At 35.0% G+C, this 26,942-nt stretch overlaps 1 protein-coding gene across 1 annotated transcript in view; it reads left to right on the top strand.

Annotated features, from left to right (window-relative positions):
- LOC136034777 (chromodomain-helicase-DNA-binding protein 7-like) overlaps positions 1-26,942 on the top strand; it is a 72,766-nt gene that overhangs the window by 4,630 nt on the left and 41,194 nt on the right. The window contains exons 2-9 of the mRNA XM_065716189.1: positions 3,766-7,306; positions 10,191-10,379; positions 14,875-15,527; positions 17,985-18,090; positions 19,435-19,587; positions 22,218-22,535; positions 23,899-24,123; positions 25,097-25,224. Of these exons, the coding sequence (XP_065572261.1) occupies positions 3,839-7,306; positions 10,191-10,379; positions 14,875-15,527; positions 17,985-18,090; positions 19,435-19,587; positions 22,218-22,535; positions 23,899-24,123; positions 25,097-25,224 (5,240 nt within the window). The 5' untranslated portion in view covers positions 3,766-3,838. The remainder of the gene's footprint in view (positions 1-3,765; positions 7,307-10,190; positions 10,380-14,874; positions 15,528-17,984; positions 18,091-19,434; positions 19,588-22,217; positions 22,536-23,898; positions 24,124-25,096; positions 25,225-26,942) is intronic.

The following is a 26,942-nucleotide window of genomic DNA, read 5'->3' as shown; positions in this document are numbered from 1 at the left end:
TAATTTGCCCATACAGGGATTTTGATCTACCTTGCTAATTAATCATGAATAGATTCCAAGTCCCAAAGCAGCTTGTAGTGCAAACACATTTTGGTTGGTGAGAGACAAAACATATTTAACCCCTCCCTCCCAACACAGAATTTGAAGCCCCCTGCCCATTCCACTTCCTTTTTTGACAGTACCCAAAAGTTTCAACTCCTTCCCACAAGCTGTTTTATCTTTACAACCTCTATTCACACAATTTCTTTTGACTTAGCTTCATCCACTCTCCCAAGACAATTCAAGATCCATCCACTGAAAGTTGGAACTCAATCTCTTAAATCATTCCTAGGTTATCACCTTACCAATAACCTATATTCCTAGGTTATTGTTTATAATTTGAAAGATTGGGTGCATATAGTATTGTTTGAGCCCCCAAGAGCTCATAGCTGATTGGAAAACCAATATAAATCATGGCTACCTTTTCTAATGAACCATGCTTTTAAATAAAGGGTGATTATGTAATTTAGGGTCAGTGGCTCTGGGCATGTTGGGGTGATATTAACCCTGGAGGCATTCTTATTAGAACTTTCAAAATTTGTGAGGAAATGGCCATCTCAAAGTTTAAATTTGATATCATGGAGGTTATCAGATCAAAATTTGAATTTACACACTGGAATGAATAGCATAGAAGCACATGGGAGGGATACTGGTTGCCCTTCAATAATTTTGGCTATTCAATAAGTCTCAAGAAATTCCAATCAAATGTGCCCCCTCCCAAGTTTCCAAAATCACCTCTCCAATGCAAAGTGACAGGGGGAACATTTTGCCCTTTTGTGTGGCCCCATTTTTTATGAAACAATATTTTGTTTTCCATTTGGTCTTCTGTATTTGGGTCCTCTTAATCCAAGAACAAGGATATAAGTTTTGAGCCAATTAAAAGTTTTTTGGCTCTTTTTTTAACCTATATTTTTTGGATGGTAGGGGCCACCAAAACTGTTTTTGTTTGTTTTTTCCCAAGTACTTTTTGCTGTAAGTTTCAAACTGATGAGGGCCAGAAGGTGTTTTGTCTCATTTTTATGGTGTTTAACCCCTCCTAAAGCGAAATAATTGACCAAGACCAGTCACTGAAAGTTTTGAACCACTTAAGTGGTTCAGAACTTTCTGGACACCTAAGTTTAAGCATGCCCCCCTTTCTTAGTAATTTGTGATTTATATAATCTATGCCCCTTTCCTAAGGACTGCTGATGGAGGAGGAAGAAGGCCCCTCAAATGTACACTCAACAGGGCCCACTAGCATGTCATCCCATGAGCATATTTATCTTCAAGAATGGGGAGTTGCATACTTATGATAATACATCTACCTTTTATTCACTTCTGATGCATTTTAGAGTACACAAATTTATATTCATACAAGTAGTTATGCAATAGTTATTTGATAATGCAACACAATGGTATCAACTTCTTTATTGCTACTGAAGTGCTGATGTGGCAATCACTTGGCCATAGATATAAAATCAGTTTGTTCTTATTATTCAATATATTGCAAACAAACAGGATTTGCTATGTCCTGAGACACTGTAATGTAGCCCTTGCTTTTACATGCTGCATGTTCAGAAATAATTATATTGATTGTCATGAGCACTATGTTTTGGGGCAAAGTAATACAATATTAGACTGTATGCGTGGTACTTTTTACTGGTAACAACATTGATCAGGCATGAGGAAATAGACAATTAGGTAGTTTTTAAGCAGAAAAAGCTATTCTGAGACCACTTTTAATGAACATGTTGTCATTCCTTTTTTTTTCTGTTAAGGACAACTTCTCATTGAGACATATCAATTTCAATGTTCTGATGGGTTGACAACTGTATTGTTTTAATTGGTGGCAAAGAAACAAACCAGAGTTTGCTGTCATAATACTTTTTCAACAATACCAACCAAAGTTTAATGCAACAATATAACTGTAGTTTTTGTTTGTTTTTGGCTTTACTTCTTTATTCATTGTAATATGTGCTCATTTAAGGCTCAGATAATTTCATTTCTGCTTGTTTTTAGTTTGATAGGTTAGTGTTCTTAATTTTTGGGAAGCTTTAAATCTGCTCTTCATTTTTTTGTGGAAAAGCTTTGTTTTTATTATTTAATTTAAAATAATGCTGATAGTAATATGCTGTAGCAGTGTTTGTGTCTTTTATTACAGATGGAGGTCAATAGATCTGTTTATGGGGAGGGACAGGATTCTTTAATCCTGAAAAAGTGCGGTTTAGACATTCAAACTTTATCTGAGAGGCTCTCCAGATCAATATGAGTTCTCCTTTTGACCTCCCTTCGTTTGGAGGAACACAATTGGGATTTTTTTATGCAATATATCTGTTTGACATAACTGATTATTGTGGAAATGGCAGTTTTACCAGATCAGTTGTAGCTTATAAGAATTGAAGCATTTTGTCTTCAGGCTAATTTTTACTTCAGTGTTTGGAGTGGGGTATTCAACATGTGTTAGCCTTCAAATATTTTAAGATAACTTTTATAAGCATATTAAAACAAAGAAAAATAATAAATCTATTGGTTAGTTCTTGAAATATTTACACTGTAATGGTTTGTATTTCTTTTTATTCATACAAATGCTTTTAAATGACCCCTTTCATTCTCAAGGCAATATGAAAATAAAGTTTGACTTCTTGTAATATTGTTCTTGTGTTGAGCATTCAGTCTTGAAGGCTTGAGATAAGTAAAGGGCCAAATTTTAGCCTAAACAACAGGGGTTGATCAGGGGAGAGATATTTCCATGTGTAAAAAGTATTGTGCTAAATGTATGTGGTTGGGGTAGGGGGAAAATCCCCTTCTGCCTACAATCTCTATGCTAAAGTTCACTTTTTATGCAAGAATTTTCTTGGATGGAAAGGGCTCATTTACGTATGCTTGCAATACACAATAAAATCGAATTATTGCATATATGAGAGGTCTGCCATCCCTCTCATTCTCCCCTTTTTCTTTATAGTATGTCCAACTTGCATTGTCACACTTCCATATCTTAAGTTGCCATTTCCAAGTACATATGAAAAAGAGGTGTTTTGGGGCAAGTTTATTATAATTCTAAACTGATTGGCTCTCTGAAAATTTGGCTCAAATTGCTGTTTTAAAGCACAAAACCACAATAGTTGTTGACACTTTTTTGCTTTCTTTGGAACTACAGGCACTGCAATTTCCAGTTGAACAAGATCTTCTGAAGTTCTGTGATCAGTGGTTGAATATAGTAAACATTGAAAAAATATATAGGCTGAGTCATGATGTAGGCAATAATGCTCCTAAACCAATGAATCAAATAGAGAAATTTATCACAGAAATTGTGGCTTGTTCTTTATTATTTATGTTGTTATGTTATTTATGTTGTTATGTTTTTTTCTTGTATTTTTCTTTTTTTTGTGTGTTTACTCCACAGTTTTATATATTCTGTGGGTTATAAATAAATTATTATTATGATTATTATACAAACACGTCTTTGATAGAAGGATGACACATATAATCTTTTGATGCATATAATTTTGATAATTTTTCTTTTTATGTTTTGGTTACTATTGACAAAAGCTTCTGTTTCCTTACCATTTATTTTCAAGAATGATTGGATTCATCTGAGTTATGTTTGATCCAATATTCAAATTTCTGGATTGTGTCCTCCCAGTATTTCTTTCCTGCTCTGTTATGGCTCAGTCTAATATATTTTTATTGAAAATCGTTTGTTTCTCTACTATAAACTTAGTCAAAAAATAAAGGTTTTTTTTTCAGATTGCCTGTACACAGATGTAATGGATTGAAATTGGGCTTGAATTTAAAAAAATTGTCAACCTTATACAACTAAATGGACCCTCATGGACATCCTTCAAACATTGGGAACTACCCAGGATTGCAGCAGCAGCACAGTAAAGTCCCTAGCTACCCAGGATATGGAAGTCCTTCAATGTATGGACAGCAATCTCAACTGTATGGCGTACCACCTTCAAGTATTTCTCAGTTTGGAGGTCCAGGGTATCAGCCCTACCAACACCCTAGTATCAGGATGCCTGGAGGCATGCCTTCCTCTTATGACATGTATGGGAGTAATATATTGGGAAGTTATCCTGGGTCTCAAGGTATGGATCAAGCACAAAGATGGAGCCAGCAAGGTGATCCATATGCTTCACAGATGCTTAATGGTATTCCTGTTGGCCATACTTCTCATTATCCTACCACTCGGAGTCAAACACAACCATCTTATCCTGATCCAGCAATCAGACAGCCTAATCCTTTATATACTTCTAACCAAAATGTAGGAGCACCTCAGAGTTCTGGGATATCTAATGCCTCAAGACATCCTCAATCAGATTATAGTAGGTATCAACCTGCTGCTACATCTGTTGCCACCCATTCAGCACCTGCTCCCAGGCAAAATACACCCTCTTCACATCCCTTATATCATGAGAGAAGCACTGTGCCTTCTGATTTATCACAGAGAATGCTTTATGACCAGCCAGTTCCTCAAGCTTCCCAGCAACAGCAACAACCCCCAAAACAAGGACAGTTTGAAACATCTCCAAACAGGAATTCATTTCCAGTTAATGCTCCTTCTGCTCCAGTAAGGACGCGATATGATTCCCCAAAAGCCACCCCTGTCCAACCACAGCCTGCTATAGATTCTACACGATATGAAGTAGCTCAGCCCACATACACGTCCCTTGAACCAAATAAATATCCTCTTTACAAAGGCTCATTTGATCAAGGCCACACTAGTCTAAGATATCCTAATGCTCAACCTCATTCTTCTCATTATCAGCAATCTGTAAGTGCAACCATTTCTGATCCTAATAGGCAGTATAATTCGGCCTATTGTCCACCTGGTAGTCAATCAGTTAGTGGACATCCAGGTCTACAGCATGATCCCTATAGTATGCAGAATTCTTTGCCTGGTGATCCGTATCGCTCTTTATCTGTTCCCCAGTCTCAATACCAGTCTTCTTACCCATCTCAAGTTAACAGTGGCTCTAAAAATGTCTATAGTACTGCCCCAAGTAACGATTCTCATTTGAAACACATAGAACAGCTGGTTCCTCATATGCAGTCACAAGGAGTAAATCAACAGGAAATTCAAGCACAATCACTATCTTCTCATCAATTTGCTAGCCCAGTTACTCCAGTAACTCCACAGCCCTTGACCCCTCAACCTCCTACTGGGTGCATCACTCCCCAGCCTACATTAACTAATTTGACCCCATCACAACACCCTAAGCCATCTTTAAGTCTACCAAGTGAACCAAAATATGCTTATGGTGGAGATTTGTATAGTTCTCAGAAAAACTCTGCCCCTGCTGCCTATCAACAACCACACATGACAACTACTAGTGTTTCTCATAGTGTTGATAAGTTGATGAGTAGTGAGCCTCCAAGGACTACAGTAGAAAGTATATCTCCAATGCAGACTCATTTTACTATCTCAGAAGCTCTTGAAAGGCTTGAAAGAATGGAAGATGAAGATCAAGATCAAGTTATTATAAATGAAAGGTTTTCACTTAGCTTGTTCCCTGGGGATAAGTCGTCTCCTACTAAGAAATCACTGCAAGAGCCACAATCAGTTGAACCTACACCCGAACAACAAGAAGAAGAAAAGAGATATTCTGATGAAATGCAGGAAGCAGCAGCAAACTTAGCAGCTATGGCTGATGCAATCACTTCTCAAATTTGTAAAGAAACAGGACATGGAGGAGCAAATGAAGATATGAAGCCTATTTTACAAAAAGCTCATGATGAAATAGAAAAATCTAAAGTTGAGCTTCAGGCCCTGGAACCAAGAGCTTTGAATATAGACACAAAGATAAGGGACTCTCCTGTAAATCCTGTTCCTGAAAAGGCTGAAGAAGCAAAAGTTGAGGCACCTCAATTAGCAGCAGAACTGCCCTCCGTTTCATATCAGCCATATCTTACCAACAAAGTAGTGAATCATCCTATGAGCGTTGAGTCACTTGCCACATCTGCTAACGTTCCAACTATTGAAAGCGTTCCTACTTCTCTACCTGAACAGAATCAGTTTCAGGCAAGACACTTTTACCAATCAGATTTTGAAGTTGGAAAACCAGAAAATCTTACTATGTCAGATTATCATGGTTTTAATAGCTCGAAGCTGAAGTGTAGTAGCAGTCCTATAACTGTGCCCACTGGGGGTTTCGATTCTTTTCAAAAGCTTGCTGAATTTACCTCACGGGAAATAAGTCAGTTTGCAGCACAGGAAGCTCAGTTCCGGCCACCTACATCTCATAGTGCTGCACTTCAAATGGAAGCTGCTCGTCTTGTCGAAAGCGCGTCGCGAGAAATGTCAATAAGATCAGCTTCCGGTTCTCCGTTTAGACCCCCAAGCACACACTCTTTACCAGGTCACTTTGAGAGCAAGGGAGAAAGTTCTTTTGCTGCCCCCATTCCTAGTCCTAGTCAAAGATCACGACCAACTTCTAGACACTCTTTACCTTGCACTGATTACATTGAGCAAAAAGTAGTTCCTCCTACCCCAATGGGCACTAATATATCTGAGTATCCTCTTAGACCAGGAGAAGAAACGAAAGAAATTATGAGAATGGCATCTCCAGCCACAGTAACTGATAAACTAAAACCATCCCAAGTGTCAAAATCGGCTCCATCTCATCTTCAGAAATCTCCAAAACCTCCTCCTACAGTGAACAATGTTGAATCACAGGGTAAAGAAAAAGAACTTGCCCTTAATTTAAGACCCATTATAAATGCTATAGACCAGCAAAATAATTACGTTGAAGGTGTCAAATCTGAAATTAAGCTAGCTGATAAAAGTACAAATAAATATGATACCATTTCAGCAACGAATGTCAAAGCAGATGTTATTACCAATCAGCAGTTTCCCCTTGGAACTACCGAATCTTCAATTCAAAAACATTCTCCCACAGAAAAAGAAGTTCCAGTACCTCATGTAGAAAGAGAAGTTACCGGATCCCCCGCAGAAGAAATTAAGCCCCAAAAACAAGCAAATGAGCAATGTACTCAAAGACTTGAACAACAGACACAAGTAGATAATCAAACAATACAGTTTGTCTCTCCTGCTTATGATGTAAATCAAAAGTATGCCTATGAACAGCAAATGGCTGCAATGAGCCAGTCTGCTCTTCCACAAAATGCATATTCAATGGTTCAGCCTCCATCACAAGAACATATGTATTCTCAGATGGCACTTCACCCACAACATTTAGAAAACATGGCAGGTCAAGCCCAATTTATTCATCAGCAGTTGCAACAACTGTATATGATGCAACCAACACCTGAGACAAAGCAGAAGGTTAGTTCCGTGGTCATATTTTATCAATGTAGCCTAGTTCTTTATTTATTTATTCTTAATTTAAAATTGCGAAAAGATTTTATCTTGGAAGTGGGAAGTAGAAGTTTATTATTTAAAGTTGTTGCTAGTTGTCCAGTACATTAAACAAATCAAATTTACACGTACATCAATCATCATCTAACTGTTTTTGTTTTGAGACTATAGACTTTTCATTTTTTTTTCTATTATGGTAGCTTAGTATATCTGCAATTTGGTCGAGTCTTTTCATTGGTGCTTCTCAGGTAGAGGCACATTTAGTATAAAGAAGAGACAGATGAAGGTTAAATATATATATATATATATATATATATATATATATATATATATATATATATATATATATATATATCTTCTGGTTCATTCTTATTTAAAAATATTTCGTTTAAGTATGGAAACCATCACTAGCTATTCACTGATCAGAGTTTATAACCACACATTCCCACTTACTTTTAAGAAATTCTTAATCAGTTCTGTCTGCGCTAAGTTGAATTATTAAATGATTTTATATCTACTCAATTTACATTTTTAATAACAATCTTTTCAGTTCTTTGAAAAATAGTTCATGTGACTTCAATTTTCGACATTTGTGTTTAATAATATCAAATTTGTTTGCCTCGTGAGAAATCTGTGTGTTTCATAACTTCCGAAAAAGAAAATGTTAAAATAACAACTAATATAAAATGTTAATGAATTTGTAAAGCCGAAATATCGAGAAAGAAAACAAGTAATTCTGCAGTTTCTGTTTAGATGCCTATGTTATTTTCACTGAGGGAAATTCTCTTTGAAGGGGAACCCGCTCCTGAGGGCCAATGACTGTTTCTCCAAGTAAAGGTTCAAGTGCCTGATTTCATGAAAAGCAGTGACTTTTGGGGCTTGTAAAGGCCCATGAGAATGGGCTTGTTTAATTATTTAACATTATTAGTCAATTTTAAATGTTCATTTCATAAATCCTATTTTTGGTTCTTTTTCGAATTAAATAAGTTTTAAATAATGTATAAGTTTAAACAAAAGATTGCCATTTCTGACGATCAGACTACAAATCATTTGTTTATTTTTAGTGGAACTGAAACACTGGCTTGATGAAATTGATTAGTGATAAACTTAAAGATGCATTTTAATTACAGCATTGCTTGTTGGCGTTGAATTGGGTTGTCGTCTTGTCGGTACTAAAATATAAGTTTTTTAAGAGCCTATTTATTTATTTCCATCAATTTCGAGGAGTATGTAAAATACGTAAATTAAATTACAAAGGAAAACGAAATACTTCAACAAACAAAACAATACATTGATGTAAAATAGGATTAATAACATAGCTGATTAAAATACATAAGAAAAACATCAACAACAAAATATCAAACGTTATTTAAACTCTAGAAAAAAGTGAAAAGGTTGTGCGTAAAGAAAAATATCATACTTATGATAAAAATTATCCCTCTTAATTCTAGCTAATTCCAATGGTTCTTTTATTTTAGATATATAAACTAATTCAGTGTTACTAAAACCAATTGGAAAGCCAACAAAAGATTTACAATATTCAAAATACCAGCGCAAATTGAAGCCAAATCATAGATATTAAAATCTTGAAAAAGAGGGGCAGGACAGAGAACATGCTGGTGGGCAACTGCATTAAAAAGAGGACCTAAAATATCACGACGATGAATGCCACGAAGCCGTATTTTTGAGCCTAATGCATTTTAATGTTTTCTTGAGTATTTAAAATCACCATTGACTTCAAATTTGGAGTTGAAGAACAATAAAGTAACCTCAGACAATGAACAGTATCAGACCCCGGAAATGAAGTGCTCCTGTTGTAAACTAGTTCAGCTCAATTGTTGTCATTGACAGGGAAATATTGACATTTTTAAACACTGATAGAAATGCCTTTATCTTTAAGCTTAAACTAGCTTTAGGATGCCTCAATTAAATAATATCAGCATATGCAATATAAGACTTAACCTGTCCCGAGTGTTAAGAGTTGTAGATGTGAAAGAAGACACTCCGCCAAACATATGATAAAAATATAAGGGGGTAAAACTTCACCTCGTCTAACTCCATGACCAACAGACATTGGATTAGAAAAAGAGTCACAAGCAGCAATTTTTATTTTAAGCCTTTGATACTAGGATATAAGAAATCTAACCACGGAAAGGGGAATTCCACCACCATTTAGAGCTGAAAGATTGGAAGCATGTGAAATATTGTAAGGCTCCTTTCATATCAATTAAAAGTGTATAAAGCGGGGAGCCAGAAGACCTTAACTCATTAGCAATTGCATCAAATGCTGCATGGGTATGGTGACAACCCGTTGTCACCCTTGTTGATGATTACTTGATTAAAGCCAACATCTAAATGTTCGAAACGATCCTTTATACACGATTGAAAATGCTTACCAATCACAGAACGCTTTGTTATCGGTCTTAAAGAATCACAAGATCAGAAATCTCTTACCGGATTATGGGATAGAAGTTGCCACCCTAACTTGGGTTTTGGGATAGGAGTTACCACCATGCCTCTGATGTCATATTTTTTTGTAATTGCCGTGTTAATCTTGCTCTTCATAAAAAAAACATATTATTAGAGTGTATATCTGAGAAATTTGCAAGCTAATCTGTAAAAAAAAAATATGTATACTTCCCCTATGTTTGCTCTGAAGGATCTACCTCCAGGAATAATATATATATATATATATATATATATATATATATATATATATATATATATATATATATATATAAGTTAACTAAATTACAAATTACTATACACTATTCTAAATGTTCTGTTCTGCTTTCCTTTGTTATTGTTTTATAATGATTTTTCTTTGTTTTTTTTTTTTTTGTTTTGTTAGATTGCTGAACTTGAAGAATTGTTTACAAATATCCAAAGCCAACTCATGTATGCTGCAGGACCTCCTCCTGGCTATCCCCCGGGAGTTATGGGATATCCGCCTCAAGGAAGCATGCCTGCTGTGCCAAATCAGATGGGTATGCCACCCGGATACTCTGTGGCTCCTGTTTCAGGGCCAATAGAAGGACAAGTAAGCAATCTCAACTTGTTTCTTAATTGGTAGTGTACTTGTAGTTCTTCCATTTCAGCCAAGTGTATAATATGATATATATATATATATAAATATATATATATATATATATATATATATATATATATATATATATATATATATATATATTATTCTTCTATGCTATGAAGGTATAGAGTTATATATATATATATATATATATATATATATATATATATATATATATATATATATATATATATATATATATATATATATATATTTGGATCCTTGAGGTAATTCTTTGCTCTTGTAAATTTTCATAACTATGGACTCTTATTTGATTCTTGACAGATCTTAAGTAGTGAAGGGTGATATTGGAAAGTAGCGTGTATTGAGACTCGACATGATGTTAGATTCATCGATACCTCTGCTATTATCCTTTTGCGAGGGTAAAAAAAAGATTAATTTGCCAGTTATCAAGTCCCTGTTAATAACCTGTTGTACTCTTATTGCATGTTTTCATAATGTTTTTCCTGAGTAGGGAAAATCCTTTTCCTTCAATGCCTTTTTTATTCAGTCTTGAATCCAAACTTTTAGACAAGATTAGACAAGATCTCGTTTTCAGTCTTCCATTCTTCTGTAACTGCTTTTTAACGTGGAGCGAATGTAAAAAGAAGTTAGCGTATCATCCATATCTTTATTCACAGTGCTCTTCCATTCAGCCTAAAATTAAAATATATATGATGAGCTGTGATTGTTATAGATGCTTCAATAGTTCTCAAAGTTCAAATTTTTTATCATAAGCACCGTAAAGTCAACTGCATTCACCTGTATCATTAGAAGAAGCTTGTGTTGCTCAAGAATGTATTGATCTTTTTCCGACTTGGGAGAGACTATTTTAGATAAAGCAAATTCACCGGATACATGCTGCATATCAACAGCTATTAAGTTCACTAATGCCGTTTTTTTTTTTTTTTTTTTTTTTTTTTTTTTTTTTTTTTTTTTTTTTTTTTTTTTTTTTTTTTTTGTTATGGAGAGCTTTCTGAATATTTGAAAAGAAGCGTCGTATTCTATGATCTTTGCTTTCTGTCATGTCTTTTTCACCCTGTGAACCAACATTTCATTTATTACCTACGATCACTTCATCTCTAGATCCTTCTGACTCAATAGACCTCAACACTCTCTACCTTTTCCTCCTAATCCTCACTGCCTGTCTCAGTTTTGTGCTATTTACCAGTCAAAACTCTCCAGCTGATAAAATTTCTGTCTTGGGTGGTGCTTGCGTCAGCTTTTCTACTGGAGGTTGTTTTTCAGATACGGTCTTTTGCCAAAAAAATATCAATGCGGAAAAGTTTGCACTGAGTATCCTTCAATCCGTATTTGGTAAAATGTTCGTTTCCAGTTTAGTGGGCCTTTCCTACTGGTTAAGCAATTCTGAATAATCATTAGCTTTTTGCCATTAAGCCTTGCTGGATGATTCTTAAGAAATTCCATCCCATCCGAAAAGAAAAACATCTCACTTAAAAAACACGAAATTTGGATATATCTTCTGCTTCTTCTGTTACCATGATTGGGTTTAAGCACAGTATGGATGCACTGAAAATTAAAATAAGAAATGTACCATGGTTCAATCATATTTTACTAAAAAAAAACTGGTATGCTGCTACCAACTCCGTGCTGACATACCGCTTAGTACCGCTTGCTGACAAACCTCTTTTCGACAGTATTGATACCTCGATGCAACGCTTGAGAGTGTCGATGTTTTGACATCAATAGTAAGTGTTGTTCCACAATCCAAAACCAATCACGAGGCACAAGGGTTATAAAAATTTCTTCCATGATCTTCCAAAGGAACTTTGAAGCCTGCTCGAAATACCACTAACAGGAAAAACAAGTTTTTGGCTTGTTACTCCCCCCCCCATATCCAAACTCTCAACAACTCCCCACAGCACCAAACTGCTAAGTCCTTTCTTTCGACCTCTTCCCACTCCATTTGGGGACGATCTACTTTTTTTGGACCTAGGTGAACGGCAGTAAAACACTTTCTTTGGCAAAGTGTCACCCTTTACCGTAAAAAGGTCTCCTAGCCATGTCATCCTTTTTCTCATTATAGCCGTAGAAAGCAGGGTAGAACCACAGATTTCGGGCAGCTTGCTGTGCGAAAAATGCCCACAATTCAATAATAAGCGCCCACGTTTCAGAATCATTTTTGACTACTGTTATCACTGTAGCTTCCAATATTCTAACCTTGGTTCGCAGACCTATCTTCCTATTCTTCCCAACCTTTTTCAGTAATTAAAAAAACACCCTGGGCCTTGGATATACCTCTTCTAAAATCTTGACTGAATCCACTATTTTTACTAATAATACTAACCAGGTAAATGATTTTGTCCATTTGATCGATCTTCTTGTTACCAAACATCACCTCTTCAGTTTGATCTATTTATAGTCTCTGCGACTGGGTCTTCTTAACATTTGTTTTCAAACCTGTTCTCGCACCTTGACACTTTCAAAAACCTCCAAAACGTTATTCATTTTACTAACATTTTCATCTAAAATTCTCAAATCGTCAGTATAATCTAAGTCTAGTAGAGTTTTGCTTTCCCGTCTGATTCCATGCTCTCTCATAGCTTTTGCCATGTTCCTTAGAACCAGGGCTATGGAGTTCTAGTAAATTTTTACTCAATGGAGTTGGAATAAGAGTAGCATAAATAATATAAGACCCTTTGGAGTTTGAATCGGAATCGGAGTTATAGAGACACTTATTACCCTTAGGAATTTAGGATTCTATTTAAAAAAAAATAGGTTGATTATCTTGGTTATTGCTACTTGGAAAATCTAAAAAATTATTTAAGGAAGAACTTTTAACTTGAATTTCTACTGTAAATGCATGAATGTTGAAGTCAAAGTTCTTAATTCTTTGAAGAAAATTTTAGGAGTCGGAGCAATTATGTTAAAGTTTCAGGAGTCGGAGTCAGAGTCAGAGTCGAAGTCGTTGGTAAAGTTGACCAGCTCTGCTTAGAACAAAGTCTATCATAATACTTCATATAATTGTGAATAGAACACAACCCCGTTAACTCTTGATTCAGTACGAAACCAGCTGCTAACATCATTTCCCTCTCTTAACCGCAGCAATGTAATTCTCATGCTTCGCACTAATCACTGTAATGTATTTACCATGCTCCACACTTTCCCCTTCCTCTGAAACGATGGGGTCGAGTTCTGATTCTCCTACTAGCACATTGCCTCTCACTTCTGACCAAGTTTTATTAAGGTTTGACGACATTTCAAGTAAACGCCCTGATGGCATGAAGTTAGGATTTTCCTCCTCTTAAATTGGCTAGAATGGATGCCGACCCGCCAAATGTGATGGATATCACTCTCAGTTCTGACTAGGTGTGGTAGAGATCCAATAGCTCCTTTTACTATATGCTCTGATAACAAGAATTCACGGATTCCTCTGGTTTTCTTCCACCCAGTGGGGTTGTACTTGACTGGGATCCCCAAAAGACTTAAAAAGGACAGTAGCTCTTACTTATCTCTAAGTTCGGTTGAAATGCCACCATCATTGATGTTAAATGTCCTTACGACACAAATTTAGGGACTCCCCGCCCCCTCACAGAGGTTGTGTCCAGATACCAAAAATGCCCAGTAAGACATTAATTCTTATTTTCTGCTTAGTGGGTTGATATTCAAAAATTTTCTGTTTTGTCCCAGCAAGAATCCAGAAACCCACGCTACTTTCATTTGCCGGAGAGGCTGGGTTGGATTATGGTCCCGAAAGCCATAATTGGAGCAGTAGCTACTATTATCCACGAAGTCTGGTCAATATCTGACGTTTGGTTCTGATATGTCTCCTTGACAAAATGACAAAAATCCATGGACAAGATTCTTGACAAATTGGCTTATTTTTGAGGAATAACTTAGATTTACAAAGAGAAAAAAAAACTGTAGGGTTTGCTGCTTTGCATGTTGTACAACAACATGAAATTGCTGTTTGATTCAAATATCAAAACATCTTAGAAAAGCTCTTTTGTTGCAACATATACATCAAAACATATTTTTCTTGCATTCTTGTTAGTAATGTATCATGGTACACCAGTCACTTTCTCATAATAAAAATTCAATGAAGTCGCAAGCTACCCCATGATATAGCTTGCTTTAGTTCGTGTTTAAACCAAAGGCATTAATGATGTACACCGTATTTTATATATATATATATATATATATATATATATATATATATATATATATATATATATATATATATATATATATATATATTATAATATATTATATATATGTATTATTAACCTAATGTAATTAACTATCCTTTGTAATATTTTTTATTAAAATTTTCTGTAAAAAAGACAATTGAGAAAAGCTTTGAAACTTTATTTTTACTCCTGTAAAATTTTAAAATTCCAGACATGCCCATTGGTTTTTGCACAACCTTTTACGATTCGAAACTTAGCCTTTTATTTATTCATTTATTTAATTATTTATGTTTTAGTTTGCCATTGACGAGGAACTATCAGAAGGGGTCAAGAAAAAGGGAAGGAAGCGCCAACCAAAGGACCCAAATGCACCAAAAGGGAAACCAGGTAGAAAGAAAAAGGACACCGAGGCACCTCAGTTAGCACCCATCGAAGCACCAGCTATGCCACCGCCACCCCAAGAGCAAAATATCGAAGCATCACACGATGCATATCATTTTTCGGATAGCCAAGAAGCGCTCCAAGTATCTCAAGCTCAAGAACCAACCCCAGAAAGTAAGCCAAAGAAACAAAGAAAGCCTCGAACGCCGAAATCTCCAAAGCAAGAAGCTCCTCCTGTGAATGGTGATGGGGCTCCAGGAGAAAGTCCAACGAAAAAGAAGAGGAAGTATACACGGAAACCGAAACCTACAGAAGAGACAGAAGCTGGATATAAAGCTGCCCTTCCAAATGATGGAAATGTTGAGACAAAAGAAGACACTTTTCTAATCGATAATGCAGTGGCACCCACTGATGGATCCGTTAATGCTTCTTTAACGCTTGAATCTGAGGGATATGCTATTGAAGAAAAGCCAATTGAAGAAGGTGAAAATGAGAGTGAAACTCCAAAGAAGAAAGAGAAGAAGCCAAAACTGAAACAAACGACACCAGCCAGAAAAAGACCTTCTAAGTAAGCTTCTCAATTAGTTTAGTAAATTTTTTCCTACTGTTCTGTCCTCTTTTAAATCTGTTCCAGGTCAGCCCTGCCATACTCGTGTTCAACTCGTCTAATTTGTCTCTTTTTTCCATCATTGGTTACATAGTTTTACAAGTAACATGATGTAATTACAACAAAACAGAGTTTTAAAATGAAAAAAATCTTTCATTATTGTATCAAAAAGCCACCCCCCCTCCCTCACAAAAAGACACTAAATGCTTTACTTGAAAGATTATGTAATTTTTGAAGGATGTGAGGATAGGTGATCCTGAGGGAACTATTTGTATACTTATGTCTAGCTGTGGAATGCGCTTCACTACATCGTTGGAAGTTTTTTTTTGAAGGGGGGACGGGGTTAAAGAGTGGAAGCACAATGCTTATGCTCTACCACTGTTGACTTATTTCTATGTGATTATAAACGTACCACAGTTTTTTTTTTTTTTTTTTTTTTTTTTTTTTTTTTTTTTTTTTTTTTTTTTTTTTTTTTTTTTTTTGTACAAAGTGTATTTTATAGGATAGATAAAAAGAGAGAGAAAAAAAGAGGTGATGGAACCAGAATATTAAGTGTGATTGAAAGCAGACCCTGTTTCACATTCTAAAGAATGTTCGGACGTTTTTTTTTTTTTTTAGTTCTTTATGTTTCATTACAGGGCTTATAAAGTAAGGCAATGATCTGTCTGTAGTAAGCAATAGTATATTATGAGCTATGGTATAGTTAAGGGCACATATTAACCAAAAGAATGTATTGAATTCAACACGTTTTGAGAACCCGAGATTGGAGGTTTCAGTCACATCTAAGAATTGTCTGAATCTAGTGTTTTTCCTAAGAATAGTCACAGATATGTTTCCTTTAGCGTTTTTTAGGGGCGGAGGAATGATTGGACTGAGACAGTAATTGTAGGATGTCGGAAGATAGCTCATTTGAATGGAACTGTAAAGATATACTGTCCATTTTGAGTAACCTTTGTTCGACTGTTCGGCAAAATAAGCAATATTGGTCTGATTTTAACCCAAAGACTTGAACAAAATTCTAAGATAGCCGATTTATTAAAAAGCATGGAAAAGCTGTGCTAAAAGCCTCCTAGCTTCTGAGAATATGCTACTACGTGGTTGCATATTCATCGATAAACATGAAGTAACAGTTATAATGTTTTGTAAAGGCAGTTATTTGTAAGCTAGATTTAACTGAGTTTATTCATTGCAGAGTTTTTTTTTATTAGTTTTCGGTTCTGCCATTAATTATTAGTCGGTGAATCAGCGGACATCTCTTCAGGAGGAGAGGGGGGCTGAATCTCAAAAGTTTGTTTTTAGGCCTAAATTTTCTAATTTCTCACCTGTGATCTTTCCTATTCTTATGGTGGAAAAGGGCAAGTTAAATTTTAGCCTCCCTTCATTTGAGTATATTTCAATTCAGGTCAATGTGGATTCTAAAAGTTTGCGAGCTTTTCTCTTATTACAGAAATATTTTTAGTGTAAAACAGAATATAACTCCTGTTAACTTGTCTGTATTGATGGGTAGGGATATTCCCCAAGAATAAGATTGGTTCAAAGACTTCCTACCTCCTTGAAATTTATTTTAGGCGTTTTATCTTTCTTTTTTTATTCGAAAGTGGTGACCGATGTTTAGCTTAAAACGAACAGAGATTGTCCTAAGCATGAGGGCTTGCGGCCTCCTCAACCATATGCTCATTACGCTAAACTTAAACCTAATGAAAATCCATTAGAATGTATTAAGTACTGCCATTTGCAATTGCTAAGGCTTTATATATCTAGTATGTAAACTGAACAGTTTCCCGTTTCTTGTCTTTTGAAGTATTTTGATAAAGAATGCATATTTTGAATGTGTATATTGTTTTCTTTAAAATGGAAGTTGAACTTTATAGCATGAAGAAGATAGGATTAAGAGGAGTGGCAGCCCACCTTTAATTATACTAATTTATTTTCATTTTAAATTCAAACAGTTGCTCTTGCTTTCATGTAAGAAAAATTACTTTAGTTTCAATTGCTAATACGGAAATTCGACTGCCACTAATTTAAGCCGCTCAGATTTTTCCTGGGATTTTCTGATCCCACTCAAAAATTTTATGAAAAATCTGATCGGCTCAAGTTAGTGCCGGTTAAACCTCGACATCAGTAGAATTTCATTGTCAATGGTTCTTAATTAACAAAAGACTAGCTTTAAAATTAACGAATTTTTATTTCGTGGGTCAAGATCTGTAGCTTTCACTATGAAGAAGGTAATTTTTAGACACAATCTCAAATATTCCTTGTTTACGTGAACAAAATTATAATATTTTTTTTTATGTATACATATTGCTCTACTAGTGACAATATGTCCTTTAGTGGGGAAAAAATTCATTCATTTCTTTCATTGGATTTTGATTTGCATATTTCAATAGGTTTAAAATAATTTCATTTCATTTTTTCTAGAACCCTACTGCACTTTAAGAAAAAGAGAAATAGACGTGGTAGTGACGAAGAAGATAATGACGATGATGATAGATCATCGCCAATTCCAGAACTGGACGATGCTTTTGTGAGTTATTTCAGGCTATATCATATTGTAGGGTTGATCATCTAATATTTTGTTGTTCATATCTTCTTAATAATCGGATAAATTCCCTTGTAAAGGCACAGTTTATATTTTGGGATAGTTCAGTGTATATTTTAAATTTTACATAATGCGTCCTGGTGAGAAAAAAAATTATCCATCTACTGGCATTAACTTCCTTATGCCTACCGGACAGAAACAAATCGCTAAATTTTTCAAATTTACCTCAGGCAAAGATATTTTATTTCTTTTAACATTGACTTGTAATGGATAACTTGAAAAAGACTTTTTTCCAAAGAGCTCGTGAATGCGTCTGCGGATAGTGTATGTTCGTACTAGTTCATGTGTAGAGAGGTACTGCCTGACGCTGCTTATAAGTATTTGGTTGGGCCAGGTGTGACCAATGAGATTTTAAGAATTTGGTACAGCGTTATTCAACTTTCAATAATGTTTAATCCTGTGGAATCAGTATCCTAAAACCTGTCTAGGCATAACTTCGATATTCCCAAGCTGATATCCAAATTGGATTTTGAAACTGAGATTGTAATCTTTAGGGAAAATTGATGTACTTGGCGAATCAAACAGAGATGAGGAGTAGTCAATGAGGTACTAATGATATTTAAAATGAAGCAAACTACGACTAAGTTTCAAAACGCCTTTTTTGAAGTGTATTTTCTAGTGTGTCGAGCTGTTGAGAAGCGGCAATCAAACAAATACTCTATTTCAGAGTACAGAAGGGATGACTTAAAATTGAAGTCCAACGAGCCAAGTCCATGTTGCAGAATTTGTGTAGTGCAAATGACCTAGGTCCTGAATCAATGAGAAAACGAGATAGGTCTAGGCTGATAGACTCGGTACTAAAACAAGCTAAGTCTTTAGAAACGAAGGAGTTTAAGAAATGTACGTCACCTCCGAGTCTAACTTGCCTTTTTTACGAAAATATCTGGATCCACTTAAAATTTGAAACACCTGTTAGATCAGCAGCTTAATCACCTCAGCTTGGCTGTTCTTAAGTTTTAATTTCGTTCTTTCCTTTTCTTAGAGACACTTCTTTCAGTTTTTTAAAATTAATTTCAGCCAAGGAATGGAGGTAGAATTGCGCTTCAGCTAAAGGCATAGAGGAGCTAACAGTTGTCCACCTAGCCTTTTTGTTGTACTTTTCCATTGCTTGAAGCTAACAAATAATTTTTTTTTCATTTACTGCCTAGGATCCGTAGACGCTTCAGGGGAAATTTATTCATCAAGTTATAGGCTTTATTAACATCTACTAAGGGACAAATGATTTTTTTTTTTTTTTTAAGGCTGTTAGATTAATTGAGCATTTTTTAGAAACGGAGGTCTGGCCGCACTACTACATCAGAAAAGAAGAAGTATACTGAGGCTGAGGTGGACTTTGAGGAAGGACTTATTGACGAAAGCGTAAAAATGCTTGCTAGTGATGAATCCTCGGCTACCGGTGGCGACCTTATTGATAGACTACCTGTAAGTTTTATCTATATTAAATATCTCAAGTCCTGCCAGTCTCAAGTTTACCTTGTGAGATTTTTGGTTGTCTTAAGTGGGTAGGAGGATTACGTCTGATATTGTTCTGACAGTGCTCTGGTTAGCTCTTATCAGCTCCTAGTGGGCTGATGACACTATGCTCAGAGCCTGAGCATAGTAGGTGCTATAAGGTATTGAATTCAGTCCAAAGACAAAGGTATATAATACTGATATTCAATTAAGCAATTTTTCTTAATATCCGCTAAATTTGGCGCTTTTGATCGTCTGTCTTCATTTTCATCAATGGCACTTGTTAGTAGTAAGTTGACTCAGAGTTTTCTGTCCTTACAAAAAAAAAATCTTGTGATTGCTTGTCAGTTTTAGCACTGTGATCGGTCAATAAATGCTGATTAATAAACATGAATTGACCATTTGAGTAAATTGAACATTAAATTAATATGGCAAAACTGCCTTCCAGTGTACAGCAACATCACAAGTGACTTGAAGGCACACTTATCTGCTCAGCCCCTTTTTTAACATTACGGTATAGACCAGTCAAGTTCAAGTTCAATCATTTTATTATTCGCATATATATAATATTTGACATAGGCACATGTCGGACATGTATGTTATATATCTTTTATGTGTGCTTCTGTCCCTTTGCCAAAGAATAAGTGTAAGGTCCATTTCTTATGTGGAAAAGTAATTTATCCGAAGATTGTTGCAGGTAAGGCAACATATATTTCCGGACGTCTTTACCAAGCTCTAGTAAAGCCGAATTCGCTTCTTAATTCTTAATGAAGGATTTTTATTGCCCATCATCGAGTAAACAGATTTAGAAAGATGGGGTATGAAAAGAAAAGAAAGAAATAAAAGCACACGTACCACAGTAAAAACAAAAGAAAATAGATACTTCTAACAACACTGAACAACAGACTTAGTGCAGCTTTCAGTGAGTTCTATGGCGTGGTAATGTGGTACGGATCTAAATTGCACTTGAATCAGCTAATTCTATCGCTAATCACTACAAATGGGTTCGTTTTGTTGTATTTTTCTTAAACACGTGGGTTATTCGTCCACAGAGGGAGATTCAAAAGGTATTTTCCATACCTGAAGAATGTTGAACGGATTGTTCGTTTATCCTTTTCAGTCACGATGATTCAGAAAGTAGAAACCGTCAGAAGATATGGCATTACAAAAGTGCAATAAAACCTCGCAAGGACAAAACGATTGTACAGACATTTACAACAAACCAGTATACCGTACCCTTTGCTAACTTTCTTATAGGAATGCGAGATCAATAACCTACGCGTAGGATTGATATCAGATGCAATCGGTAAGCCGAAATATGTAAGCTGTTCAGTAGAAGCAATCTCTGTATATTTGCTTTTTAAGAAAAGACCCTGTTTTCGTCCGTTCTTTCTTCCCCTATAAATCTATTCCTTTCGAATGTATAGAAAAATAAAGTAACTTAAAAAATTTTCAATCTTTCCCTGTACATAAAACTCCTTTCTAAGGTCATTTATTTACATCACTATATTGCGTCATACGGGGTTTATCCGGAAAGTAATAAGACTGGTTTTCTTCCGCCCCGGCTGTACTTCGGATCATGCGCACGCCAACTGGATTCGGTAGAGGTTGTTCCTCGCTAACGAACGAGCGGCACATCAGTTGTTACTGATCATCTGGAAAGTCAGGATAGGTATTTTAGCGTGACGTGTTTCTGTGAGTGATGCAAGCCGAAAATGCAGTGTTCGTTAGAGCAGAGGTACGCGGTTACATTCTGTATGAATCTCGATAAATATGCGACAGAGACGTTTGATATGACCAAGCAGGCTTACCTAAATGTTGCTTTAGCAAGAAGTGGTGTGTTTCGGTAGCACTGATGGAAGACCTTTGACGAACACCGACAATGTGACTCGTGTGCGCAAAGTTTTGAACTAAGACCGTCGACTAAGTATTCGTTTAATTACCCAAATGCCAAATTTACCAAAATCTGTCGTTCATGACATTGTGACGGTGCATTTGAACGTGCGCAAGGTATGCGCAAAGATGGTCCCTAAAGTGCTCAGGACGACCAGAAATTGTGGCGAGTGGAAGTGTGCCAAGAAAATTTTGAACATGTGTGAAGCGACCCCCAATTTCTGAATAACGTAATCACAGGTGATGAATTCTGAATCTTGGAGTATGATCCCGAGAAAAAAAGGCAATCTTCTGAGTGACTAAGAAACAAATTTCCAATGAAGGCTTTGCCACCTTCTTTGGAAATTTGTTTTACTTTTGGGCAAGGTTAAAGAAGGAAATTTACACCAAGACATTGAATGAACTTAGTCATTGAACTCTCTTTGAAAATAATCTAGTCAATGATCCGGAAGTTCATTATTTTGTGAATGACCCGAAAAGTTATTTGTTTTGTTGTGTATAAATACGCTAGTTTCAATTATATTTTTAGTAGTTTTACTGATGACGGTCGCTGTATGTGTGAGCGAAATATCTGGACTTTTGTACCTGTTTTTTTTTTTTTTTTTTTTTTTTTTTTTTTTTTTTTTTTACTGTCTAAATAAATGGATTGATCCCCATTTGAAAATTTATTTGTTCTATGTTTTAAAATAACTTCTCATACCTTTTAGCCGAAAAATAAGGATGACGACTCTATGATTGTCCATTATATACTGAACTGTCGCATGGGACCACGAGAGATAGAAGAGGAGGAGCCAGAGGAGAGTAAAGAAAAAACGGAAGAGGACGTTACACAAGATGATCTAAAAGAGAAAAGGCCAGCGAAAACAGTCGAGGTTGAAGAGTTCTTTGTGAAATATAAGCATTTGTCTTATCTTCATTGTGAATGGCGGACAGAAGAGGAACTGTTGAAATGTGACAAAAGGATATCTCAGAAGATCAAAAGGTTCAAATTGAAGAGGTCACAATCTTCAAATATCTTTGAATTTGTGAGTCATCTGTTTTTTTGTTTTTTTTAATAAAGTAACTAAAAATTTGACTTATAATAATGGAGTCAGTAATCCTTCTGCTCATATTTCGGATCTATTGTCTGTAGCCACCTCCTATGTAGAGACATGCGAACATTTTAGAAGAAAAAATAGATTTTAAAACTTTCAGTTAATTTCCGAATGTTAATATCCCAAGCATGAAAGCGAGAAAAAAAAAATATATTTGCTTCTGTGAAAATATTAAAATTTCTTAAAGATTTGGGGACACTACAAATACTGGACGACTAGATAACCCATTGTCATATAGTTTCCTTCTAGTACTTGATGAAAGAAACCCTTGGAGTGTGTAATTGAAGAACAGTGTTGTACAACACTTGACTTCAATATGGACCTGTTTCCTTCAGGGGGTTATTCCTTTCAAGTCACTTAAAGACAGACATATATAACTTAAATACATAACAGGTAAATATAACCTAGACAATAAACCTGACCATTGGCAACTGGCGCATCCAGTACCTTTGATGTGCCTGGCTCGACAAAACATGTTAAAAAAAATTACTTTTAGTAAACTTATCCAGATGTATCTCCTAGTATTTAATTTTTTTCATATTCAGACTCATTCAAATCTATTAGATTTCAGTTGTGTTTTTTTCGTGATGATGAACAAATTGTTCTCTAACTTACTCTCATATGAGAAAATGATTAATTTCGATAGTTACAAAAAAAGATTTCTCATGTATTTTTTAAATTGTTTTTAATTCGTTTTTTATTTAATTTTTTTTTACCTTTTGATTTTTCGTCTTCTACGTTTTATCCCAATGCAATGACGGTTGATTAATGTGTAATTATATTTGAAAAGATGTTGGATGCTAAAATCCTTAAATAAGAATGTAGTCTTGTGTATATGGGCTGTTTCGAACCTTAAAAACCTGTAAGTATGGAGAGGAAAGAACGAAAGAAATAACGACATTTAGTTTGATTAAGTTTTAACTTTCAATTTCCTCAAGGCTTTCGGTAGAAATGTTTGGTACTAAAAATAAGCAATAATGTTAAATTAGGTTTGAGTATTAATAAATTACTATTCTTCTGAACATGTTAATACAATACTTATACTTAGAACACTTAAGCTTAGAAGTTACAAGTAATTTTTTCCCTCGTGATTTAAAAGCATGTTGTGAAAACATTTCTTGTAGATCTGCCCTTTTTGTCTTATGAATTTTAAATTGGCTTCGATTCGTTTTGCCATCAGTTTTAACGATTAATTATAGACTAATCTATACTGATTAATTACAGTTCAAAGCCTTTTTATTGTCTTTATGTCTCTCATTAATCCCATCGTAATGGATAATGTTAATTTGTTCAGCTAGAGGAAGAACCCTTTAATCCTGATTACGTTGAAGTGGACCGAATTCTCGACGAGTCAATATCAACTGACCCAACAACTGGGCAAACGGTTCGACATTTTCTTGTAAAATGGAGAGCCTTGGCTTACGAAGATGCAACCTGGGAATTAGAAGAAGATATTGACCAGAATAAAATCAAACAATTTAGAGAGTTTAATAAAATTCCACCGAAGGATCAATTAAAGGTAAGCTTCTCATATATTTTATTTTTGTTAAAAGTGTGTAAATAATATAGCCATCTGAAATTATATCCTCTTAGGAGTTCTTCTGCTTCAAACTTATGTTTCTATGCTTTATCTTAAACTTTAGAAATATATTATTTATTGTTGGTTAAATGGTATTGTCTTTTGTGTATTAAATAAAAAAGATACGTTTTGGATATTTGGTTGTGAAATTGATGCCCTTTTTAAACCCAAATGCAAAAAAAAATATTAACACCTGGATTTGCTCAATACTAAGCTGTATTTTAAATGCTCAATATGCCAAAAAAACTGACATAATAGAAACGAAATCTATAGGTTTTAATTCAACCCATGAACAGTGTCAGTTGAAGTTGGATCTGTGAAAGAAGGTCAGCTTGGCAGACCAGTGTACTGTAAATGAACTATTTGGATTTTTATACACAATTTTTTATGCATTTTTATTAAGCATTTCTTTAAACACTTTAAGTCACCCAACGGGACTGTGAAATGACATGAAAGTCTGCTGCAATAAATATTTTCTCTGGCTTCATTTGAGGAGTATATTTGGACAGTGGAAGTGGAGATAGTGAATGATTTTTATTGTAATAATAGTTTATTTCTAAGACTTCATATAAAGTAGGAAATTCGACTCACTAGATATCTAAAGGCTAATTTAACACTCACCAGACGGTTCTTAGTAGTAGAACATCAGGTTTTGGAGGAAAGCTTTATTTGAGTTAAACTCCTTAGTTCTGATCAAGACACTGCACTGTCTATTATTTTGTGCTGTAATATGTTGGTCTTGATTTTACCTTTGGAATAGAATGATGACTGTAGCCATGCTAATACCGAGCATTACCTTCTCAGGGTTAGTGCTATGAGTAGAACAAATCGAACTGACAAGTTTCAAATTTTGTAATTCTACATTCATTATTTCTAATTTTGCATCCACATCAACTATCCCTGAATTTTGCAGAAGAAAGCACGACCCAAACCAAACGAGTGGAAAAAGCTTGATGAGTCTCCAGTTTATATGGGTGGCAACACATTACGGGAGTACCAACTAGAAGGTCTGAACTGGCTTCTCTTTTCCTGGTATAATGGGTAAGTCTTCTTTCTAGCTTCTCTATTTTTGTTTCTTGTTTTATTTCTTCCAAAGAAACTATCAATTACTTTCACAATCCCTGTAAAAACATGCGTTCAAACGTTAATACCGTGCCGCAACCCTCGCCTTCAAAAGTGCTGTTTGACTGTCACAACCAGATGGGTGGTTGGATTGCCTCCCATACTCTAGTATAATAGAAATTATTTCAAGCAACTCTTATTTCTTGCTTGTTTCCCTGCTAAAATTCGTACTTCTAAAAATGGGATAATAGTTAACTAGAAACTTAGTTAAATTTTCTGAGAACTGCCGGCAGGTTTATACTGTTGTATTACCCCTATATGAATCGATGAGTTAGTTACTGTCATGCACTCTTATATTAATAAAGGGTGAAGGTTTGGTATAGGTTTCATGATTTAAGCTCCCTTAACAAGTCTTTTTTTGGTTTCCCAATTAACTATAGAACTTTTAGTGACTAAATACATCAATAAATGGAGAAAAGAATAGTAGTATAGGTCCTTCTTAAAGTTTGGTCGAGAAACGTGTCCCACATCAGAAGAGTCGGTTGATCTACTTTCAGGAAACCAATACCAAATTATCAACTTAAGCCATATTTTCATATTAATGAAAAAAAAACACATATTTTCCGTCGATAAACATTATGAGTGAAATAATATTTGAAAAAATTACCATAGTTACGATTTTGTAGTGTTTTGAGTTTCCTTGCTTGCTTTCGTTTTTTAAAGAAAAATTGTTCTAAAATGATGAAAGATGTTGGCATCCGTTCTAGTGAAGGATTTCAAATATTCAAGTTTTCTATAATTGACTTTCTTGAGTTTCAAAAACTTAACTAATCATATAAAGTGAAATAAATATAATTTTTTTTTTGAATGGGACACTATTGGGAAAACATCTAAAAAGTACCTCTTGCCATGATTTAGTAATGTGCTAAGTTTAATTTGCTTTGATTTTCTTGTCAAAAATTGATGTTAAAGTAAATAAATAAAAGGAGTGTACAGGAGTTTACTTAGTATTTCATAGCTGTTGACTGAATATGTAATTTCTTATAAGTAGCGTTAAATTAAATAGCCCAAATCTCAGGTTAATAACGGTTTATCAAAAACTAATGTTTCTTCTCATGCATCCTCCATACAAAACTGCATCCTGCGCTTTTTTCGTAACACAAGCCACTCGAACAGCCTTTATATGTGTCCTTTAAGCTCTAACGTTTACCCTAAAATAAAGCATACCCCATGATCAACAGATCTGATTTGATTAGGGTGACGATTGTAGACTAATCGTCCTCTCTTGTCTAGTGACCTTAGGATGGAATCTTTGTGTTGATTGATTTATTGAGATGGTCACTGTTCTTCCAATCTTCGTCAAGAATTTTATCGTTAGCTTAACCGCATTGACTGTTTTCCTGTTCTGTAACTTTGGTATCCAATTAATATGTGGCATGTAGTTTCAACTTCGCCACGTTTAACACAATTTTCACTTTCACTTAAGAACTTGGGTTTATATGCCTGGGTCCCATCATGTGTGGATCTCAGTCTAAACATAATACTGATTTCTTCTTTATTAAGCTTTTCATATAGTTCTCTTTCAAATCGAGTATTGTTTTCTATTTGCTCACGATATTCCATTTTTATCCCTCCATTCAGCTAGTTCGTCTATTTTAATGTTTCTTAATATATTTTTGATTGTGCAAATTATTTTT

This window comes from Artemia franciscana, chromosome 13 (assembly GCF_032884065.1).
Source record: "Artemia franciscana chromosome 13, ASM3288406v1, whole genome shotgun sequence".
NCBI lineage: Eukaryota > Metazoa > Arthropoda > Branchiopoda > Anostraca > Artemiidae > Artemia > Artemia franciscana.
The sequence above is the reverse complement of the archived record's forward strand: the minus strand, read 5'-3'. Positions and strand labels throughout refer to the sequence as shown.